Raw genomic sequence first — 20,030 nt, 5'->3', positions numbered from 1 at the left:
TCCCTTATAATAAACTACTAGACTTCCTAGATCCAGGCTAGAAAGAATCCCCTAAGGTTTCCTTATATTTGTGAGTTAATTATGCAAACAAGAAGAATCTGCAATGAACTTTTTTGTTTTATTGTTTCTTTAATAGTCCATCCAGTCTCTGGATGGGGTTACTTGTTAGTATAAAGGATATGTGAGATACTGCTCTGGTACAACATATTTAGTAACTTTTGGGAATTCCACATTATGTTTATTTTGCAGGTTATTTTTGAGAGCCATACCAGTCAAATCATCTTTAAAATGGTAGTTTTAATCTAATTGAGGGAAACAGTCCCTGGTTGAAATAACCATGACTGGTATGGGATGGTGAGCAGAAGTAGGTCAGATGCTCCCTTCAAAATTCTATGGAACAGTTTCAGGTGTACATTTTTTTGTTTCCTTTTAACCTGTCCTGCTCATTGTAGAGTCGAGAGAATCATGGTTTGCTGGAACGATTGACCAATTTGGCTTCAGCTCATATGAATGACACGGATACAATTCAGAAACTCGAAGCAGATCTTGAAAAGTTAACTGCTCAAAAGAGAACATACGAAGAGAAAGGGAAAAAGTATAAAGAGGACAGCGAACAGGTAAATTATAATTGCCATCTGGGTGCTTTTATTTTTAAATCTTTTTTTTTCAGTTACTGGATTTATCAGATGCATGATTTGAGAGTTGCTAGGTAACTATACTTTTTTTGTGTGTATGTGGGAGGCAGCAGAGAAGGAAGGAAGTCCGTAGATGCTTGTTAAAATGTAACATCTTCTGTGACCTATTTCTTCCTCCTTTGTAATTTGTATATTATGCTTGCTTTTTGTGTGTACAGAAAATCTTAAAACTTGAGAATCAGAATAAAGAATTACAAGAACAGAAAGAGACCTTAGAAATAAAGCTCCAAGAAAAAACTGAGGAAATGAAAGGTACAGTAACTAAAGGGAGTTTCAAAGGCATTGTAGTGGGGTAGATTTGTAAAGTCAAGTTTTCAGCAAAAGTAAATTACTTTTGTATTAATAAGAGCAATATAAATGCTGAATTTACATTAATTGAAATTCATGTTTAGAATGTGTAGTGCATAAATGCTTTTTATTTAATAATTAAATTAAATTTGTTCTTTCAATAGCAAAAACAGTCCTTCTCTTATGCTTCCTGTCTCATGCACATGTATTCCTTCAAAGTGTAGCTTTGTCCTTGGTTCCTTTAATATACTCCTTTTAGGAATCTAGCTTCAAAGGACACAGGCAGCACATGAGATCAACTATACTTTAGAGGAATAACAATTTAGTGTTTCAGAACCTTTTCTATTCTATAGCATTCCTTATAAAGTGTACTGTGATGATTTTGGGCACTTGAGAGAGTAATTTCAGCCTCAAAATATGTTAAGGATTACTTACTTAAACAAAAATTTCTCATTGTGGTCATACTGTTTTAATAAATGTACATAATTGCATGAAAGTCTTTGAGACATTGAAATATCTTTTGACAGAGAAAATGGATGACCTCACAAAGCAACTCTTCAATGATGTACAAAAAGAAGAAAAACAGCGAATGTATGTAATCTGAATTTTATTGCTTTGAAACAGCATTCATTTTTTTCTCTTTCCCTCCCTTTCTTTCTCCTGCTGTAAATGTGTTGTGTTGACATCCCTTATGAATCTATCCAGGTTCTTGGACGTTAATGCTAGTCCTGAAGTACTTCATGTAGAGTTTAGGAAAGCACATGCTTGTTTGTAGGTCAGTCATATGCAGGAAATCATGATGAGACTGTTCCTGCTTTTTCACTTTCCTGTCTTTTCATGTGTCTTTCTAAGAATTGAAAGGCAACCATGATCTGATGGTTTCTTTAGAAATGTCCTCAGAATTCAGTTAGGGCTGGAAGTGCAGCTGATGGCCATGCCAGTCAGAATTCCTGTGAAGTGAATTTTAAAGGGAAGAATTGAAATATTCAGTATAAGGAAAGGCAGTGTTTGTACAAGGACATTTGGTTAAAGATATAAAGGAAAGAACTTTTCCCCCTCCCTTTGGTGTTTCGTTTGCAGTAGTAAAAATCCTGTTATTTTTCAATAAATGGTTGTTGCTTTGCAGCATGCTTTTCTTGAATCAAGTACTTATTTCCCAATAACTCTTTTCCAGTGTAAGACAGAGAACCTCAGGTACCAGAAAAATGCTGTTTTCTGAAGTGCAGAGTGCAATCAATCCTGAGGTCTGGAAGCTGTCATATTCCAGCTCAGTCTGATTTCAGCTGCCAGTTACTTCAGACTGTACTTAAAGGACTTCTTTTGCTAGTTTTTCTGCTTTGCCCATTATCTATATTATGTTGGAAGCCAGTCCAATCCATCAGGGACTAGTGGAAAATGGAAAGCTGCTTGCAATGTTTTACTGAGCAGGACACAGGGCTTTCTGTTGCTTTGTCCTTCTTCAGTGCTGACTGTGGCCATAAATGTAGTGGAAAGTTACAGAGGCAGGGTAACTCACAGAGTTAGAGAACTAGCCTTGAAGTGGAATAAACTCAGTTTTGCCTTTAATTCCGTCCCAACATCTGAATTACATGTAGTGAAGTCTATGGACATTCTTCTCCCATTATCATCCATTTTGTAGATTGATTCTGAGCATATAGGATGGTATTTTCAAGTAATTATGGTTCATTTAAGTTTTCTTCAATGAGACATGTCCTTCAAATTAAAACTAAAACAAAGCCCACTCTTTCACTTATGAGTGTAGAAAAATAAAACCACCTTTCCGTTGTCTTCTGTAGGATACTTGAGAAAAACTTCCAAAATCAGAAGCAGGACTATGAAAAGGAGATTGAATTGCTCAAGGGGGAAATTAAGATTCTGAAAGAAGAAAAAACTCAGCTGCAAGATCAAATTCAGCAAGAAAGTGTCATTCAGGATGGCTTGAAAATGGAAGTAGGACAGCTTACAAAACAAGTACAGGTGAAGCATGACGCATATCTCATTTTGAAGTCTTTGCTAGATAAAGCAAGTAGAGAATGTGCATGTTTTATTTATAGATTATCTTCACTAATTTTTTTTATCTTCAGTGCACTTTTAGAACAAGTTGTAATTAATAAACTATATTTGATACACCACTATGTAGCATTGTGTTCATGTAGTACACAATACGAGTAAGTTACTGCAGTGCATGTTTTCAAGAATAATTGTGCTTGAATATTTATACATTTAAATCTGTGGATCTTTTTTCCTTCCTTTTCCTGAGAATATATTTGCTTCTCAGGGGATTTTTCATAAATGTAGTTTATAAACTGAATCTGAAAATAGTACTTTTGTGTAAAGTCACATTTTTTTTCTCTGAGTCAATTCCATGGCACAAACACATATTTTTTCAGTACATCACTTTTTTTTTCTACTCTGATGCCTGAGAACCAGATACTTTAAATACAACACATTTCAAGCCTTTTACCGTATTAACCTGTTCCTAATTATAACTATCCTTATGATTTAATTGTTACTCAGCCCTTGTTTTTCACTACTTGTCTCAGTCTATAATTTTTTCTCTGATTCAGAAAATACCTGAGTTACAAAAGGAAATCGAGCTGCTACAGACGCAAAAATTGGATGTGGAAAAGCAGGCCAACTCACAGAAGCGAGAACTGAGGGGTAAGCTACACACCAGATAATGCAGAGAACTTACCAACTATGACATGAAGACAGTTTAAATTGATTTCTTCTGTGTTAGCTTTGACAAAACTCCAGTTCTCTTTCCCATCCCATACCGATTTCATTCTATTCATATATTTACTCACATGGGGGGAAAAAAAGACTCAACAGGTGAGTTTTACAAAGTGATCACTGAATACTGAGATCCCTTTGAAAAACCTCTGATTTTAGACATTTCTCCTTTGTGTTTAAAAATCAATACTAATAATTTAAGCTTCACTTAGAATTTAAACTTCGCTTAAAGCTTAACAAATATCTTGCAGAGACAGAAGAATGTGGAAACAGTACATTATCTGATGAAGTTTTCCTTCATCTTTAGCCTTAGGTCCAATAATGTCAAATATGCTTAAATAACTTGCTGAGTTGGGTTCCCTTTGGGAAAAGGTACTTAAGAAGTACCACTGTTGTGAACTTTGTTCAATGATACCGACATCATAGAGAAAACCTGTATCTGCAGCATTTAATGTAGTAACCTAGCACTAGATGACAAATCATCTGTACAGCTCTAGCAGTTGTTCAGATTCAGACTGGAAAGGTGTGACTTTGCATTGAAAGTTTAGTGTGTTTAGAAAAAAAGAGCGCTACTGGTGGTACACCAATCTAATGCACCTGCATGTCCCATAGTAAAACCACCTTCCTCATTGCATTCTTGTAGTAAATCAGATACTTAACCAAGAAACGGGAAAGAACCTCATAGATTTAGGAAGAGGTTTGTTTAATTTTTGTAATTAAGCTTAATTTGAAATGTGCGGAGAAAATAATTCATATAATAAACTTTATTAGTTTATTCATGTAATAAAATTCTTTTTTTTTACAGAAAAGATGTCAGAAGTTACAAAACAGCTTCTCGAAAGTTATGATTTTGAAGATGTGAGAAGCAGGTAATTTTGTTCTGAGGTCTCTTAAAAAACCCCTTAAGGGATGCGTTTTGTTCACGTGCACACTCATGGTACTGCCTTGCATTCCAGACTCTCTACGGAGGATTTGGAACACTTAAATGAGGATGGAGAACTGTGGTTTGCTTACGAGGGCCTGAAAAAAGCTACAAGGTTAGTTCAGTTCTTCAGTGTTTTCATAACTCCAAGCTGTGATCTAGAAAATAAATTGGCAGATCAGTGAGTAACTAATTTGACAGTGCGGTACTGAACTTCTGTTTAAGAAATGAACAAACACTACATTATATGATGGACTGAGCAGCTTAAAATCAGTTTAACAAACTTTAAGTAAGTCAGTGAGATAAGTGTGTATGTGTGAGTCAGAGAAATGTGTTTCCTCTGAGATATCATGCATAGCTTTCAGCTCCCTTAATGCACAGGTGAGGTAATGGAATATCTCTGTGTTAATCACAGTACTTTGTTTTCATTTCATATTAAACTTGACCCATTTCACCAAGGTCATTCTGCATCTGCCATGTTCTTTCTCCCTTTTTTTTTTAACAGAGTGTTGGAAAGTCATTTCCAGTCTCAGAAAGAAATATATGAGAAGGAGATTGAAGGTTTGAACTTTAAAGTTGAACACCTTAGTCAAGATATTAATCACCTACAAAAATTATTCCGGGAGGAAAATGACATAAATGATGGTATTCGACTTGAAGTTAGCAGGCTGACTTCAGAAAACCTGGTAAGATCAAGGTGTAGTAATAAAAGTGTAGTAGTACAATCCAAATGTGTTTGTGGCACAGAGCACTCAAAATCTTGCAGTCATGTCCTTGAATTCTCAAGGCTCAAACAAATGGGGTCATCTAAGATTGCACATCCATAAGGCTCTTTCCCTGTCTTCTTGGGGTGGTGTGTAAGGAAGCAGCCAAATTTCTTGTCCAGCTCTACAGTTTGTTGGGGCAGCCTCACAGAGATTTTTTTTCCCTTTTCTTTTGCATAAACCCGATTTGAGATTTTTCTTCAGAAGCCTCTTCAAAGTTCTGAGATTCTCCCCACCAGAGGGCAGCTGAGTATAGCAAAACACACCAAACAAACTGCAGGCACGGCTGAAGAGTGTGGTAATTGGTGCTGTGCAAAACTGTCTGGCACAAAGAACAGATATTATTCCAGAAAATAGCATATACCGCATAATTTTTCTGAAAAACAATTGAAGAAATATTTTCAAAACAAAGTTATGAAAATTGAAAATATAAGAAAAAGTTATTTACAGTGTTATTTAACAAAAAAAAAACAACCAAAAACATTTTATGGCATATTGAGGGCTTTTTTCCACTATTAATTGAGCTGGGGAAATTAAAGCCACAGTGGAACAGAACAATGGTACTACTGGGACAGTCAAACAATTTGATTAGCTCACTATTTCATTTTTAACAGTGGCCAGCAGCAAGTGCCTCCAGCAAAGTAAAACAAGTCAGGCAAGCAGGTAACAGTGCTCCCCCAGAGTCTCTTCTCTGGTTTTGACTATTTTCAGTTGAAGCTTCTGAGGTGTTATAGGAACTACTGCAGGCATTTGAAAAGAAGGAAGATGCTGAGATACACAAATCTCCTTTTCCTCTAAAAGGTGATCCCAGATCTTAAACAGCAAGTTTCTGAACTTGAAAATCAAAAATTAGATCTTGAAAACCGTCTTCAAGAGCAGACTGAAAAGTTGAAAGGTAAAGTACCAGTTTGGTTCCTTGTCTTTCAGTTGTTCAATGGATTCCCTATATTTGAACTTTTAAAAGTTGAAGCAATATTCTATGACAGCTTCATTGCCATATTACTTTTCTTCTTAGTAAAATGTAAGAGACACAATGAAAAATATGTTGTATAGTTTATATCTCTTATTAAAAATATGTGCAAGCATGTGCTTTTTTTTTACCTTTTTGAGGGCATTCAGTTCTATAGTTTGGATGTCTACAAATGTATTCAATAGGTCTCTGCAGAGAATATGTAGAGTGCAGTATGCCCTTTGGAAACAGTCATAAAAAGGAAAGATGATTCGGAATTTAAGGCATGCTCCATGAGATGGACTTAATAGGGTGCTGAAGATTCAGAGTCAGAGGGAAAAGTTCTGCTAAGTTTGCTCGTTTGAAAGTTCTTCTCAATTTAGGAAAGCATACTCTGCTGAGCATTCTGAGTCTCTCTAGCTGCAGTGTCTTCCTAGGCAACTGATTTAAAATTTAGAAGTAGTTTTATTGCCACATGCAAGAAGTTAGTAGCATGAAAATTCTTCATCCTGTGTAATTTTCTTTATGTTATGGAGTAGTCACATATTTCTCTGGTACGTTATCTGGCAGGTCATTCCATTTCATTAGATGGAACAAAATTATGAGCGTAACAAGAGATTAGCTGAATACCAGTACAGAACAGTAAATGACTTTGATTTTGTTGTTTCTCTTTTGTTTTGGGTTTTGTTGCTATTTATTACTGAAAAAAAAAATGAAAGAGATGTCTAATCGGCTGCATTATGAGCTAGAAGGGAATAGAACACAAAGACGGTAATTTTTATTTATTTTTTTTAATTTAAGAAATGTAGTCACTATAAGCTGCGGTAACAGAGTCAATTAAACACCTAAAAGTATTACATTTCATGTAAGATTTACCTTACAGTGTTGTGTACAGTTAATAAGTAATGGATGAGTATGATATAACTACGCTTTAACAAAAGATTAAGAGACAAGACTTCTTATCTACCTATTTTTAGAACTAATGAGGCCCAGAATGAAGTGGAGATAAAACAAAAAGAGACTCTGAAGGGCACAACCCAAGAAATTGAGGGGCTGAGCAATGGTTTGGTGCAAGATGAAGTCCAGGATGAAGTACAAAGCAAGATAAAACAAGTGACAACTCGATTCCATGTGGAAAACATGGTGAGGAAATGAAATTGTCATTAAGAAATTGTACCTGAAATGAAAGATAAAAAGAATGAAATAATGATTTCATGGTATGGATAGGATGTTATCTCAATTAATTGAGGGAGAAAAAAAATATGAAGGTGTTTCTTCCACCAAATATAAGTAAAAGCACATCATAGCATGCTTTAATTGTGGCAATAACATAGAGCAGTAGAAAACAAATTTTTAATTGTGTTCACTCTGAACTCACTGACTTTGATTATTACAGGATCTTGAAGAAAAATTAGACATGAAAGATAGAATAATAAAAAAATTGGAGGATCAGATCAAAACTCTTACCAAAACTCTTGAAAAAGGTAAGATATTGTTATGTGATCTGTTTTTTGAATAGCTTTGCATGGTCAGTGTCTGTTTGAAGAAAAATGTGTTTTAAAGAGATAGAGTTTGAAGTGGGGTTAGAAATTCAAAACCTCAGGAAAATGTGCCAGGGGAACCACCAAGAGAAATTACATAAAAGTCCTTTCCTGGTTTGTTTGGGTTTTTTTGTAATAGGCTAAATAATAGGCACATATGGGACCCAGACTATATGATAAATATTAAGCCAGAGGCATAAGGTTCTGTCAACAGAAGTTAACACATACCCTCACACAAACTGTCTCTGAGCCAACAAAGTTAGTTTTGCATCGGATGAGTAACTCCTTCCATTATCCTTCAAATGGCAGGTGGTTCCTGATATGAAATTAGTTTGTACAAAGCTCTTATTTACAATGTAGTTGTTTGCTGTAGAAACATCTTAAGAATATTGCAGAGGCGCCTTAATGTAGAGATGTACTGTTGCTGTTTATTTGCCTTATTAACACAGTAATTCCACTGAATCCAGCGAAACTATTCATGAACAATATAAATACTTAACTCATAAAGCTTGGAAGCATAAGCTAAGAACATTAATGTGAACAGGCCTGTACTCTGTTATAGAGAAAACTGCTTTTCCCCAGTAGTTTGCTCTGATGTGACCATTAGCTCAGCCACTAACCTGGAAGTAACAGTGCTTTTGTGTTTGACAGCTGAAGCTCATGTGCCAACTTCGTCCAAAGAGTACATTGGAATGATGGAGTACAAAAGAGAGGATGAAGAAAGGATCATTCAAAATCTGATCCTTGGTATTTTAGTAAAACTTGACATTTTCTAAGTTGTCAACAATATTCATAACACTACAAAAAAACTACAAGGCCATATTTCACTTACATTCAAAGTTCCCTTTTTCCCCACTCCCTTACCACTAATACAACTTGGAGGCTCTGTGTTGCTCTTTTTCTATTGCCAGACATTTCAAGTACAGAAGTGCTTTATCTATGTAAAAATCATTTGTCTGACTCCACATAATGCTGACTTTGTTATCTTTTTTATTATTTATTCACCTCTAAAGCTCTAGATCTCAAGAGTACACCAGGGACTTGAATTTATGTTCTTCCTGGTCATCTACTGAGTCCATAAGTCCTGGGCTTACATCCATGAGTGATGGTTACTCTCCTGTCTGTCCTTTCCATATCATTCTCTTCACTGAAAGAACTGTACTTTCATGTTTGTCTTGTAGAAGAATTTTGTCCTTCATCTGTGTTACTTTACCATATCAATTTTACTACCAAATCAGCTTTTTGCATTACCTTACAATCAGTATTAAATTCAGCAGATTTTCTATGCACATTGGTACCATTATTAAATTAACAACATCTGCCTTTTCTTATCAGCCACTTCAGCCTTGTGAATGTGTGTATGTGTGTATCTTCGTGAACAAAGATGTGTCTTTAAGCAATGCCTAAATTTGTGGGGTCTCCAGTAGGTAGTTAAATGCAAATTGCTTTTTGAAGTTGTTCTGCCTGGCATAGCCCAAGCTGGACCTCAGAATTTGCTACAGTACTCCCCTACCTCTCTGGAAAACTTAATTAATCCTATTATGTGTGCAATACTGTTACAGAAGTTTTCAGAAACCAGCAATTCATCAGTAAATCAATTATGAAGTGTCTGGTCACTGAAGAGATGAACTACATAGTTCTTCTTTTTCATAATGATACATTGAATCATTGAATTTTTATATAATAAACCTGATGACTCTCCTCTATGCAGATTTAAAGCCACGTGGAGTTGTAGTTAATATGATACCTGGCCTGCCAGCTCACATCCTGTTCATGTGTGTGAGGTATGCAGATTATCTGAATGATGCTGACATGCTGAAGTCTTTCATGAATGTAACCATTGATGGTATCAAACAAGTTGTTAAGGTAGGAATTGTGTTTGGCTGTAATATATTGTACTTTTTTATTTTTAACATAAAGTATCAGATGCATTCGTAGTACCTGGGGAATGCCAACACTTCCATTGCTGCTAGTCCTGTAATGGAATGATGATCATTAGTGACACTTTTTGAAGTTTACAGTAGTATCCCTGTAAAGTCTCCAGGTAAGGTTGAGCTGTGCTGAACACAGAATGGACAGAATGCATTAACATAAATTATTTTTATCTGAAGAACCTCTTGACAAAGTAATTAAAAATATTTTTCATTTTACAATGAGCAGCTAATTAGGTGAAATGCACCTGTGCTTTCAGCACTGGTAAAAGTCAGATGGACAGAAATGAAGGTTAGTGTGTCTGGCAGCAGGCAGGTAGCAGAATTATTAGAGGTTTTTGCACTGCTCTTCTACTAGTATAATAGTTTTTTTGATATGTCATTTGGTACTGCAACACTAGGACCAAAATATTAAATATTAAAACTTGTTGCCAGCCAAAAATTAAGTTGTAAAGAATTGTTAGCCTGTTGTCTCATCTGCATAACAAATTCAGCTCTGTGAATGCTTTGTTGTGGATTTATGCCTGGAAACACCAGGCAAGCACAGACAGGAATAGACTGTGGTTTGTGCAGTTGAACATGTTGTACAGAGAATGCCTACAGTTTGTTTAGAAACAAATTTATAGCACAGTTTATCCATTACAAAAGCTTTTTTGCACATAGAATTATTTATTTGTAGTTCAGTTTCATTGATGTGTGCAGGTGGTGTTCACACTTCTTTGCAGGAAGCCCTCCAGTACACTACACTGTCCATAGGAACGTGCAAAGAACTGTTTGTTCAGGCTAATTCATTTAGCCAGTCTGTCATATCAGAATACTTAAACAGTATTTACCAAATAAAAAAGGGATCTTTGCTATTTGTGTATAAGCCTGAAAACACAAATGGTTTGTTCACTTAGGATGTTACAGGTGCAGTATGCTCCTTCTGCTGTAGATTGACTCTATTATGCCAAAGCTGTAATGGTCTTAAGTTTAGTTATTAAATTAACTTCATGAGACAATACCATAATAAAATTGCTTTACTTATTTTCAGGAACATTCAGAAGACTTTGAGATGTTGTCCTTTTGGCTTTCCAATACATATTATTTCCTTAACTGTTTGAAGCAGTACAGTGGGGAAGAGGTAGGATTGATTTAATAAAAAAATTTCATTACTTTACTTTTAATGAACTATAATTGGAATTAAAAATAGTGATAATAGATGATTATTCACCAGCTCACCACTGTTCCATCCAGGTATTTAGATATTCAAATTGCTGTGCAGTGGTATTATATGTCTTATACAAATAAAAAAACCAGTATAGAACTAATAAATCAAGTGAAATCAAGGAAACATTAAAGTGCTGAAGTAGGTTAAAGACATGACCTGAGTTGTGTGAAGTCTTGAATATTCATTAGAAATATATATTAACAGTAAAACTGCTCCTTAATTTGAACTATTTCACCTGAGTTTAATGTAGGCTGAACTTAAGATATCCAGCTATCTATCTATCTATAATATATAAAAAAAAAATTACTATTTTATAATTGGGACCTTTCAAGCACCTACTGCTACCAAAATAAGGCTACAGAAGAAAACCTTGGGAAAGAAACAAAACAATAAAATGTTCAGTTTTTTCCTTATTTCACTTGCTTGTTTAAGCTAAGTTTTATCCTGAGATTCAAAATTCTTTTAATTATTTTCAATTGAAAACTCTTACTATATTTTTTGGCTAGGTTTCATAGATTCAGGTAGACTGAATGAAATTAGAGACAATAGAATAAAGTCTTCAGGATTAAAGGAAAGAGATGCCTCAAAGCCTCGGCATCCCAGTGTGTGCTGGGTCACCAGCAACGCTCCCTCTCGTGGTCGTACCGGGAACGGCTGCAGAGCAGCGCAGAAAACATCTAAACTTAGTTACCAAAGTGTTTCATAATTTGATTGCAACAGTAGGCAAAGGTCTGAATCCAGAATTTACTGTTAATATATATTTCTAATGAATATTCAAGACTTCACACAAGTTAGGATTCCGTGTAGACTTTTTGAAGTCAGAACTTTGCTAATGAAAAGTCTGAAAGTAATATCCCTTTGCAGCAATAAATTTTTTTTTGGAATCATAGTTTAAATAACTATTTCTTTTTTTTTTTTTTTGTGGGGTTTTTTTGGGTTTGTTTGGTTTTTTTTTTGTGGCAAAGGGGCAGAGGAAGTTTTCTTTCTGCTTAAGCGATCTAGGAATTGTTCCAAAGTCCATTGAAGTCTATGCATGTCTTTCCCTTGGCTTTAGGAACAGAGTAAACGTCAACATAAACTGGAAAATGAAGTACTGCAAGCATCCATTGAAATTACCTGTAGCTTTGACTCATTCTGAGACTGTGTTCAGCCAGAGGTGGAATGAGTTACTCTAATACATACATTACATTGTGGGAATGATTTATAATTATAATGTTATGTGATTCTAATAATTATATTTACAACTCACTTGTAGGAATTTATGAAGTGTAACACTCCGCGTCAGAATAAGAACTGTTTGAAGCATTTTGATCTCTCAGAATACAGACAAATTCTTAGTGATTTGGCCATTCGAATATACCACCAGTTCATTCTTGTCATGGAGAACAACATTCAGTCCATGATTGGTAAGACAGCAGCAACCCAAACACACCTAAATGCAGCTTGTGAAGTGTATGAATAAAGCTTATACATTGAGGCAAAGGGTGGGACAGACTTCTTTCTCCTGTTGATTTATACATGTGTTCCAGCATGTGTGTTTCCACACATATAAATTCCACTGAGTGGTATATCCCCACAGGGTTTGGAAAGACTTTTTCCTCACAACACTTCCTGGTGTGGGATAATGCTTTGAATCTGAGCAACATCATACAAAAACAAAAGGCTTTTTAAAAAACGTGTGCTCCAGAAGCCTTTTTCAGTATCCCATTTTTCTTTTATCATTTAACTTTTAAAATACGCAGAAAGTAGGTTTTGTTCAACAATTAAAGTAACTGAAAGGATCCTTGGGAGTTTTGGTCTCATCAGTTATTTTCTGTTGTATTTCAGTACCAGGCATGCTGGAATATGAAAGTCTTCAGGGAATTTCTGGCTTGAAACCTACAGGGTTCCGTAAACGTTCGTCTAGTATAGATGACACGGATACCTACACAATGACCTCTATCTTGCAACAGCTCAGCTATTTTTATAGCACTATGTGTCAGAATGGCTTGGACTCTGAGCTTCTAAAGCAGGCAGTGAAGCAGCTTTTCTTTCTGATTGGAGCTGTCACCCTCAATAGTCTCTTCCTCCGCAAGGACATGTGCTCCTGTAGAAAAGGAATGCAGATAAGGTAAAGCCAGTAAAGTTTCAACAAGCTTGAGAATGAATTTTTAACACTTTCACGTAATATCCTTTGTCTCTAAGTCACTGGGTATTCTGTGGCCATTCTGATGGAAGTAGCCTATTGGGTTTTTTATTCCTTTTGAAAAAGTAAATATTTGCATTTTGGGCTGAGCTTTCTCAACATAACAATTATAAATTGTTCTTTCCATGGAAACACTAATGGAGGAAAAGGCAGAGAAAATTACAGTCTGAAGTTTATAGTCAGGCATGGTTAGGATTCTTTCCATGCTAGCTCATTTGTGATGTGACCAATAGTATTTTTAATTCTTTCTTACTATAGTAAACAGGTGCAGTGTCCCCTGGCTGGCAGAGAGACAAAAGCTGACTTGCATGTTTCATGCTCTGTGACAAGAAAAGCACTGAGACAGAGCCTTTGAGGATGTAGATTGAGCATCATCTGTCTTGTTACAAGCCCCAAGAAAACATGCTCCTGTTTTGCAGAAGATACAGTTCATTTATTCTCCATTAGTCAGTCTGCAGACTAATGTGAAAGAAAATCAGTAAAATCTTGTCTCAGCTGGGAAATTACTGGAAGAAAGCTGCTTTAACCTTTAGGTCATGAGTTGTAAGGCTGACCCTGCTTTGTAACATGCAAAGATTTTCCTAATTTCCTGTACAAGCTCAGTTGTAAATGAATGTTTTCATGACATACAGTGCAATAGGCAATGCAGTATATATAATAGTAGTTTTCTGTAAACAACAGCTAATAACTCGCTCTCTATTAGCCAAGCTTTTGAGAAATAATAAAAACAAAAAACCAAACTAAACCAACCAAACAAACAATCCCCTCTAAAAAAACCCCACACCAATTTGAAATACACAAAGGAGTAGGAGTAAACTTACAGTTCAATAAGCTATTAGTTGTTTGGGTTTTATGATCTATGGTTATGGTTTTTAACTTAAAATGTACTAATTTGAACACTGCATTAGAGGAGTACTTCTTCTTTAGCAGTCTTTAAAGTAACTTGCTTGTCAAGGGGAACCTGACGTTTCTGTTCTTTGCTTGTGGTTTAACCCAGATGTAATATCAGCTTCTTGGAAGAATGGCTTAAGGACAAGAATCTTCAAAGCAGCAATGCCAAAGAAACTTTGGAGCCACTATCTCAAGCAGCCTGGCTGCTTCAGGTTAAGAAGATCACAGATGATGATGCCAAGGAAATATGTGAGCACTGCACATCTCTCTCTACTGTGCAGGTAATGAACTATCTGTTTTCTTCTGGCAGCACTGATTGCAGAATCTTAGCCATCTAAAATAATTTGTTGCAAAAGGCTATTGGCCTTTCATTTGATAAAAATAACATTCGTCAGCATTCTGAATCATCACTTCCTCAACTGTAATTTTAATTCCTTATTTCTGATTGTTAGCATTCTAACTGTGGTGAATACTTGCATGCTTTTTTCTATCCCACATTTTTATTCCACAGTGTATCTTCTTTACTTTGCCACAGGTTTTTTTTTTTTATTGTTTCCCTTAATCAATTCAGCTTTTTCAACATCTCCTTGATCCTGCTGACACCTCTGGAAATGAGTCATAACAATCATCATATATGTAAACAATTCATTAGGTGACTAGTCAAAATTCTTTCTTTATTGTAAAATGTTTTACTGAAACCTTAATTAAATATCAATAAGGATGTCATAATGATGTTTTCTTCTTTTTGTCCTCTCACTTTTTCTGACATAGTAAAATAGTCTTTTGTAATTTGAACAGATAGTTAAGATCCTCAACTCATACACTCCAATAGATGACTTTGAGAAAAGAGTGACTCCATCATTTGTTCGTAAAGTCCAGGTAAGAGCTACAACTATTATTTCTCATATTCAGCTTTCAGAATACTTCACACACAGTTTTTGATGTTAGGTAGTTGTACTCGACCTTTACATCATATTATTACTACGTTGTTCATCTTCTAGGCATTTAGAAGTGATGCAAACAAGTCTGCTTAACATAATGTAAAAGTAAGATTTGCAATGGGAAGAAAACAATGGACTGTTTTTGCTTTGATTCTTCATACAGTATTTTCTTACCCTTTCTGTTATGATTTCAGGCTATGTTAAACAACCGTGAGGAGGTTCCCCAGTTGATGCTCGATACCAAGTATCTCTTTCAAGTGACGTTTCCTTTCACCCCCTCTCCACATGCCTTGGAAATGATACAAGTCCCCAGCAGCTTCAAACTTGGCTTTCTCACAAGGGTTTAATAAAAGCAGTGAATTGATGTTTCCTCAGAGACTGTGTGAAGACATGCAGACTTTCATGGTTCATTTCACCTGCTGGTGGATAGTATGGCAGCTTGCAGTGAATTAAACTGTTAGAGACTTCTTCTTCAGTCAAGACTTAAACAGTAGGAATAATTTTGGCTTGTTATTTCCTTCTCTCTGTTCTTACTCTTTTCCCTCCATTTCAGTCCTACAGTGGTGACTTTATATTATCACCTGGACACAAAGCTTACCACACAGTTTTTTAGTCCAAACCTGACAAGAAAAGCATTTATCTGACAGGTTTGTATTGCTGCCCTGTCAGCACCAGTCAGAGGGGAAGACTGCCATGTGATAGATGTTACTGCTTTACAATTTTCCTTGTCTTTGCTTCCTGTAACAAGAGGGGTTTTTTCTTCCCAAGGTAATTCTATTCTTTGCCTTGATATACTGGATCTGTTTGAGAGTAGCTTTCATCTTCACTTCTTATATCCTTATTTCTCTCACAAAAGTAGTCTTTCACAACAGTTCCTCCAGAAGACTGTACTAGGAGGGAAGGGAAGGTCTTTCTACAGTTGTTTAAAAAAAGTCAACATGAATAGCTACGTTTAAACTGGGGAACAGAGATCAATCCAAGAGAATTGCTGTTTACAAACCCACATTGTCTTTTCGTGGCCATGCTGGCTGAGCTCCCTCTGCTTTCATTGCAGCCTGGGGACTCTGCACAGATCTTTGGCCAAAGCAAGGATTCGAATGCTCTTCTTCAAGACAGGTTTCAGTTTTGTTCTCTGCAGTGACAAGTTTGGATTTAATATGAGTTATTGTAATGGAAAAGTCAGATATAAAGTTCATGTTTTGATCCAGGTTTGAATCTTGGTTCTCTAAAAGATAGGAGTCATCTCCTGGTTAGGTTCCATCTATAGTGCAGTGTATTTCAGAATATACACTGAGTATGCACATGTGCACATCACCTTTCTCCTTTTCTCTTTTTGCTGGTTTCCCTCCTCCAGTCCAGAGACTGAATAGGAACAGATGCAGTTACTGTGGTCTGCTGTTACTGATAAACCAAGCCTAATTCCTTGCATTTCATCTTTATTTATTTCTTTTCAATTGCAGGATCCTTAAAAGCAGTAGTCATCTCCTTTTTGCTTTGTTCAGCCTTCTCCCTGTAATCAGGGAGTAAAAGTAACTTTATTTAGTTCTGGACTCTATGAGAACAACTGGGGAAATAGCATTCACCTCACCACAATGCTAACTGTCCTTAGAAATTCCTCAGTAAATAATGCTGGTTTTCTAAACTACTTTATTAGGCATAGTTATTAAAATCAAGTACTAAAGCTTTGAAATATTTGACGGACTCTAATTAATTGAGTTAATTTAAATATTGCAGGAAAGAACAATTGATTTTATTTTTATTGTTATTATACAGTGTTAATACTACTTGTTTAATTTCACAGAACAATCTGTAAATATAAAGAAGGAATCATTCTTGCTATTTAGTGTTCTTGGTGTTTACTATGTACAGTGTAATCCTCATTATGATATCCACAGAGATATACTCAAAATATATGAAGGAAAAATTTTTTGGTTCATTCAACAACAATAAAAAACTGTACAAAAGATCACCTATGTAGGCAGACTGGTATTTGAATGTGTTAAATAAAGTAGCTTTTAAATAACTTTGTAGTGCTCTGTGTGAATGAATAGCTATGTTCTCAATATGGAATAATTTGAAAGAAGTTACTTGGAACTATGTGAACATTAGTGAGTACTGTCAGTCTTGTATTGCACCATAGCCATTTATTTAATGGTCCAGTTGCTTTGCTGTAACATTGTGTATCTTCCTGTCAGCATGGCATGCTCTCCTTGGCTCCTCAGGAATTTCTGGAAATATTTTAATGCAAGCAACTTTTGTTGCTGTAATTTGTGTATAGCCTTTTTTTGCAGTTACTGGAGATGAATGTCTGTTACCTGCTGGGATGACGTGAGTAAAATCACAGCCCACTCTTTCAGCCACATCACACAGAATCATCAAGGCATGGATGTCCTCTATGACAAAAACTATTGGTCAAGAAAAAAATGTTCTGACAATTTGATGCTTGGTTACTTTAAGAGGATTGTGTGAAGTATGCCATTAACACTGTGTATGCAAAAAGCAAAATATATCTTTTAAAGAAAGTTAAAAATAATCGGGTCTATTGTATGCTCTCAGAAACTGACCTTGCTTTTGCTGACATTAATGCCTTCAACCAGTATGTAAGTACAAAATTCTTTTTGTTCTCTGTAACTCTTCTAAATATAAGGAGCAGTTTTAGTGAAGGCAGATACATGGAAGAGGCATTACTGAGGCTAACTGTCCTAGAATGACAGTAAAAGTGAAAGCTATTTCATTCAAATGGGAAAATCACAAAATCACAGAATATGCCACATTGGAAGGGACCCACAGGGATCATCGAGTGTTGAGTGGTGATCCTTACTGCAGTGGCATAGCACTAAAATGGTTTATGGAGAGATGTGTGAGATGCTCTTGGCATCTTTGGATGTGTTTAGACATGTGACTCCTGCAGTTTCTGGGAAGAGAACTCAGCAGCATAGGTGGTCCCTTTCAGTCCTGTGCTTCCATAATACTCTAATAAAAAAGAGAATTATAAAATAATACTATAATAAAGAAATTTCTGCCCAAGTCTCTGCTGGGCTGAGGCCTATTTTTTTTCCCTCCTATTGTCTCAGATCCTCTTGACTATCAAATGCAAACATCTAATGGCATAATTTCAGTGACTTCCATAGAGTCTTAGTAGTAGATATGACCTTCAGCATTTTTTAAATTTTTCAGACATGTTTTCATGAATTTCCCCAAAATTTTTTCAAAGAGTGCAAGAAAAGCAGAAATTTTTAGTCCTATTGATTTTAAATTTATTGTCTTAGAACAGATAAATAGTAAAAGTATAATCAAGGAGGAACCAGCATGGACGCTAATCAATTTGACTTTTAAATTTTGTTAAGAATATGAGATAAACATCAACAGTGCTATTCATCAGAATGTCAAATTGCTATTTGGAAAAATCAGTTGTCAATCACCTCCCCAATATGTTTCAACTTTGCTGTTTCGAAACCACCCAAAAATTGCTGCTGTCTGGAACAGGCAGGTAAGATCTAGTTTCTGTCCTTTATTCTATATTCTGAAGGAGGGCAGTTAAAATAAAGTCTTTATCATCAGTAATCATCAGCATGTAGCTGATCTGAGGTGATGCAACTGGAGAGGCTGAGCTTTAAATACACTTTAAGTAGACTTAGTAGGAAGGTTGTCTTTCTACATTAGCAGTAGCACAGGGCTTATTTAGTCCTCTTGAGACTCTCCAGGTTCTTGCTGTTTGAAAAGGTGGGTAATTTTTCTTATTTATCAACAAGCTTCATTGTACAGAATTTCTCTGTAAGTAACATATTTTTTAATGATTCACCATGCTACCATTTTTAGATTTCTAGTGTAACTTTAAAAACCTAATAAGGTTAAAATTTCAGGCTACAATGCAAGAAGTTTGTGATGGTTTTAGACCTTTTGGGTTTAAATATCTTTATAAAATAGTATACAAATCTGTCATTATGACAATCTCAGATATAATATTGATTTTTAATTATTAAGAAGTTTTGATGGCTTCTATTGTAGCAAAATTTTGTGATGTGTCATAATCTCATCTGAAGTAAAATAGGCAGGTAAGATTACCCTGTATGTTATTACTGGAAATTCTCACACTTTATCAAAGATTAATTCTGCCCAGAGTATTCATTCCAAGCCTAACAGATCCTTGTCAAAAGTCTTTAGAGCTAGTGATGATGTTTTGTTCAAATAAGATGGCTTCACACCAAGTATATAAATCCTTGATTATATCACATGAGTTGCCCTCAGTGGGAACCACTAATTCTAAGAACCTTGCAATAACAGGTTATTCAGTTGTGAATGTCCAGTTTTAAGAATCCAGCAGAACTGAGCCCAGGAGCTGTAGTCACTTAAAAGCCATGAGCAATACCTACTCCCTGAAAGGATGGCAGTTTGTGTTCTCAGGCTCACATTTGCACAAAAACACATTAAAAACTTTAGGACGTATTTGCTGCTTTTCATCAAATGGAATATAAAGCTCCTGGACTGCATAGAGCTGACTGAAAGCTCCATACAAATGTTAGATTAAAGTTCTGTGGTTCTTTTCAGGACAGATTGCTTCCTGCATGTGTTGGGATGAAGTTATGCATCCCCTGGAGACAGCAGCAAAACTTTTATTGACTTAAGTGTGGGCAGGATTTCTGGGCTTATTATCTCATTTTTCATGTAGTCCACTGAAATACATAAGAATAAACAGCAGAATGGAGGCAGATACACAGGGTAAAGTTTGGTTTATATAATGGCCAGCCAAACAAATTCTAAAATCTGTATAGCTGACTGAATTTCTTTTGGTCCATTTAAATCTGTCTTGCAATAGCTTGTTCTGATTGTTTACCAAAAATTCATTATTTATGTATGTGTCTAAGTAATGTTAAAAGCGTCCATTTTTAGAAGTGGTGAAAGGTCCTATTTTCCCTATGAAAAATGTGCAGAGAAAAATGACACTACATTATTATTTTTGTTTGTTTCTCTGACTCTCAA

The 20,030-nt window shown here is 35.6% G+C and overlaps 1 protein-coding gene across 1 annotated transcript in view; it reads left to right on the top strand.

The window, feature by feature from the left end:
- Window positions 1–15,931, top strand: part of MYO5C (myosin VC) — a 32,158-nt gene extending 16,227 nt beyond the window's left edge. The window contains exons 22-41 of the mRNA XM_027644661.1: window positions 453–617; window positions 854–947; window positions 1,511–1,574; window positions 2,780–2,960; window positions 3,551–3,644; window positions 4,522–4,585; window positions 4,673–4,753; window positions 5,144–5,324; window positions 6,204–6,297; window positions 7,071–7,122; window positions 7,329–7,494; window positions 7,748–7,835; window positions 8,544–8,639; window positions 9,604–9,758; window positions 10,857–10,946; window positions 12,289–12,439; window positions 12,861–13,143; window positions 14,216–14,390; window positions 14,908–14,988; window positions 15,245–15,931. Of these exons, the coding sequence (XP_027500462.1) occupies window positions 453–617; window positions 854–947; window positions 1,511–1,574; window positions 2,780–2,960; window positions 3,551–3,644; window positions 4,522–4,585; window positions 4,673–4,753; window positions 5,144–5,324; window positions 6,204–6,297; window positions 7,071–7,122; window positions 7,329–7,494; window positions 7,748–7,835; window positions 8,544–8,639; window positions 9,604–9,758; window positions 10,857–10,946; window positions 12,289–12,439; window positions 12,861–13,143; window positions 14,216–14,390; window positions 14,908–14,988; window positions 15,245–15,397 (2,508 nt within the window). The 3' untranslated portion in view covers window positions 15,398–15,931. The remainder of the gene's footprint in view (window positions 1–452; window positions 618–853; window positions 948–1,510; window positions 1,575–2,779; window positions 2,961–3,550; window positions 3,645–4,521; window positions 4,586–4,672; window positions 4,754–5,143; window positions 5,325–6,203; window positions 6,298–7,070; window positions 7,123–7,328; window positions 7,495–7,747; window positions 7,836–8,543; window positions 8,640–9,603; window positions 9,759–10,856; window positions 10,947–12,288; window positions 12,440–12,860; window positions 13,144–14,215; window positions 14,391–14,907; window positions 14,989–15,244) is intronic.
- The last annotated feature ends 4,099 nt before the right edge of the window (window positions 15,932–20,030 follow it).

Source organism: Corapipo altera, unplaced genomic scaffold (genome assembly GCF_003945725.1).
Source record: "Corapipo altera isolate COAL_440 unplaced genomic scaffold, ASM394572v1 50, whole genome shotgun sequence".
NCBI classification, from domain to species: Eukaryota; Metazoa; Chordata; class Aves; order Passeriformes; family Pipridae; genus Corapipo; species Corapipo altera.
This window is presented reverse-complemented; position numbering and strand designations above follow the sequence as displayed.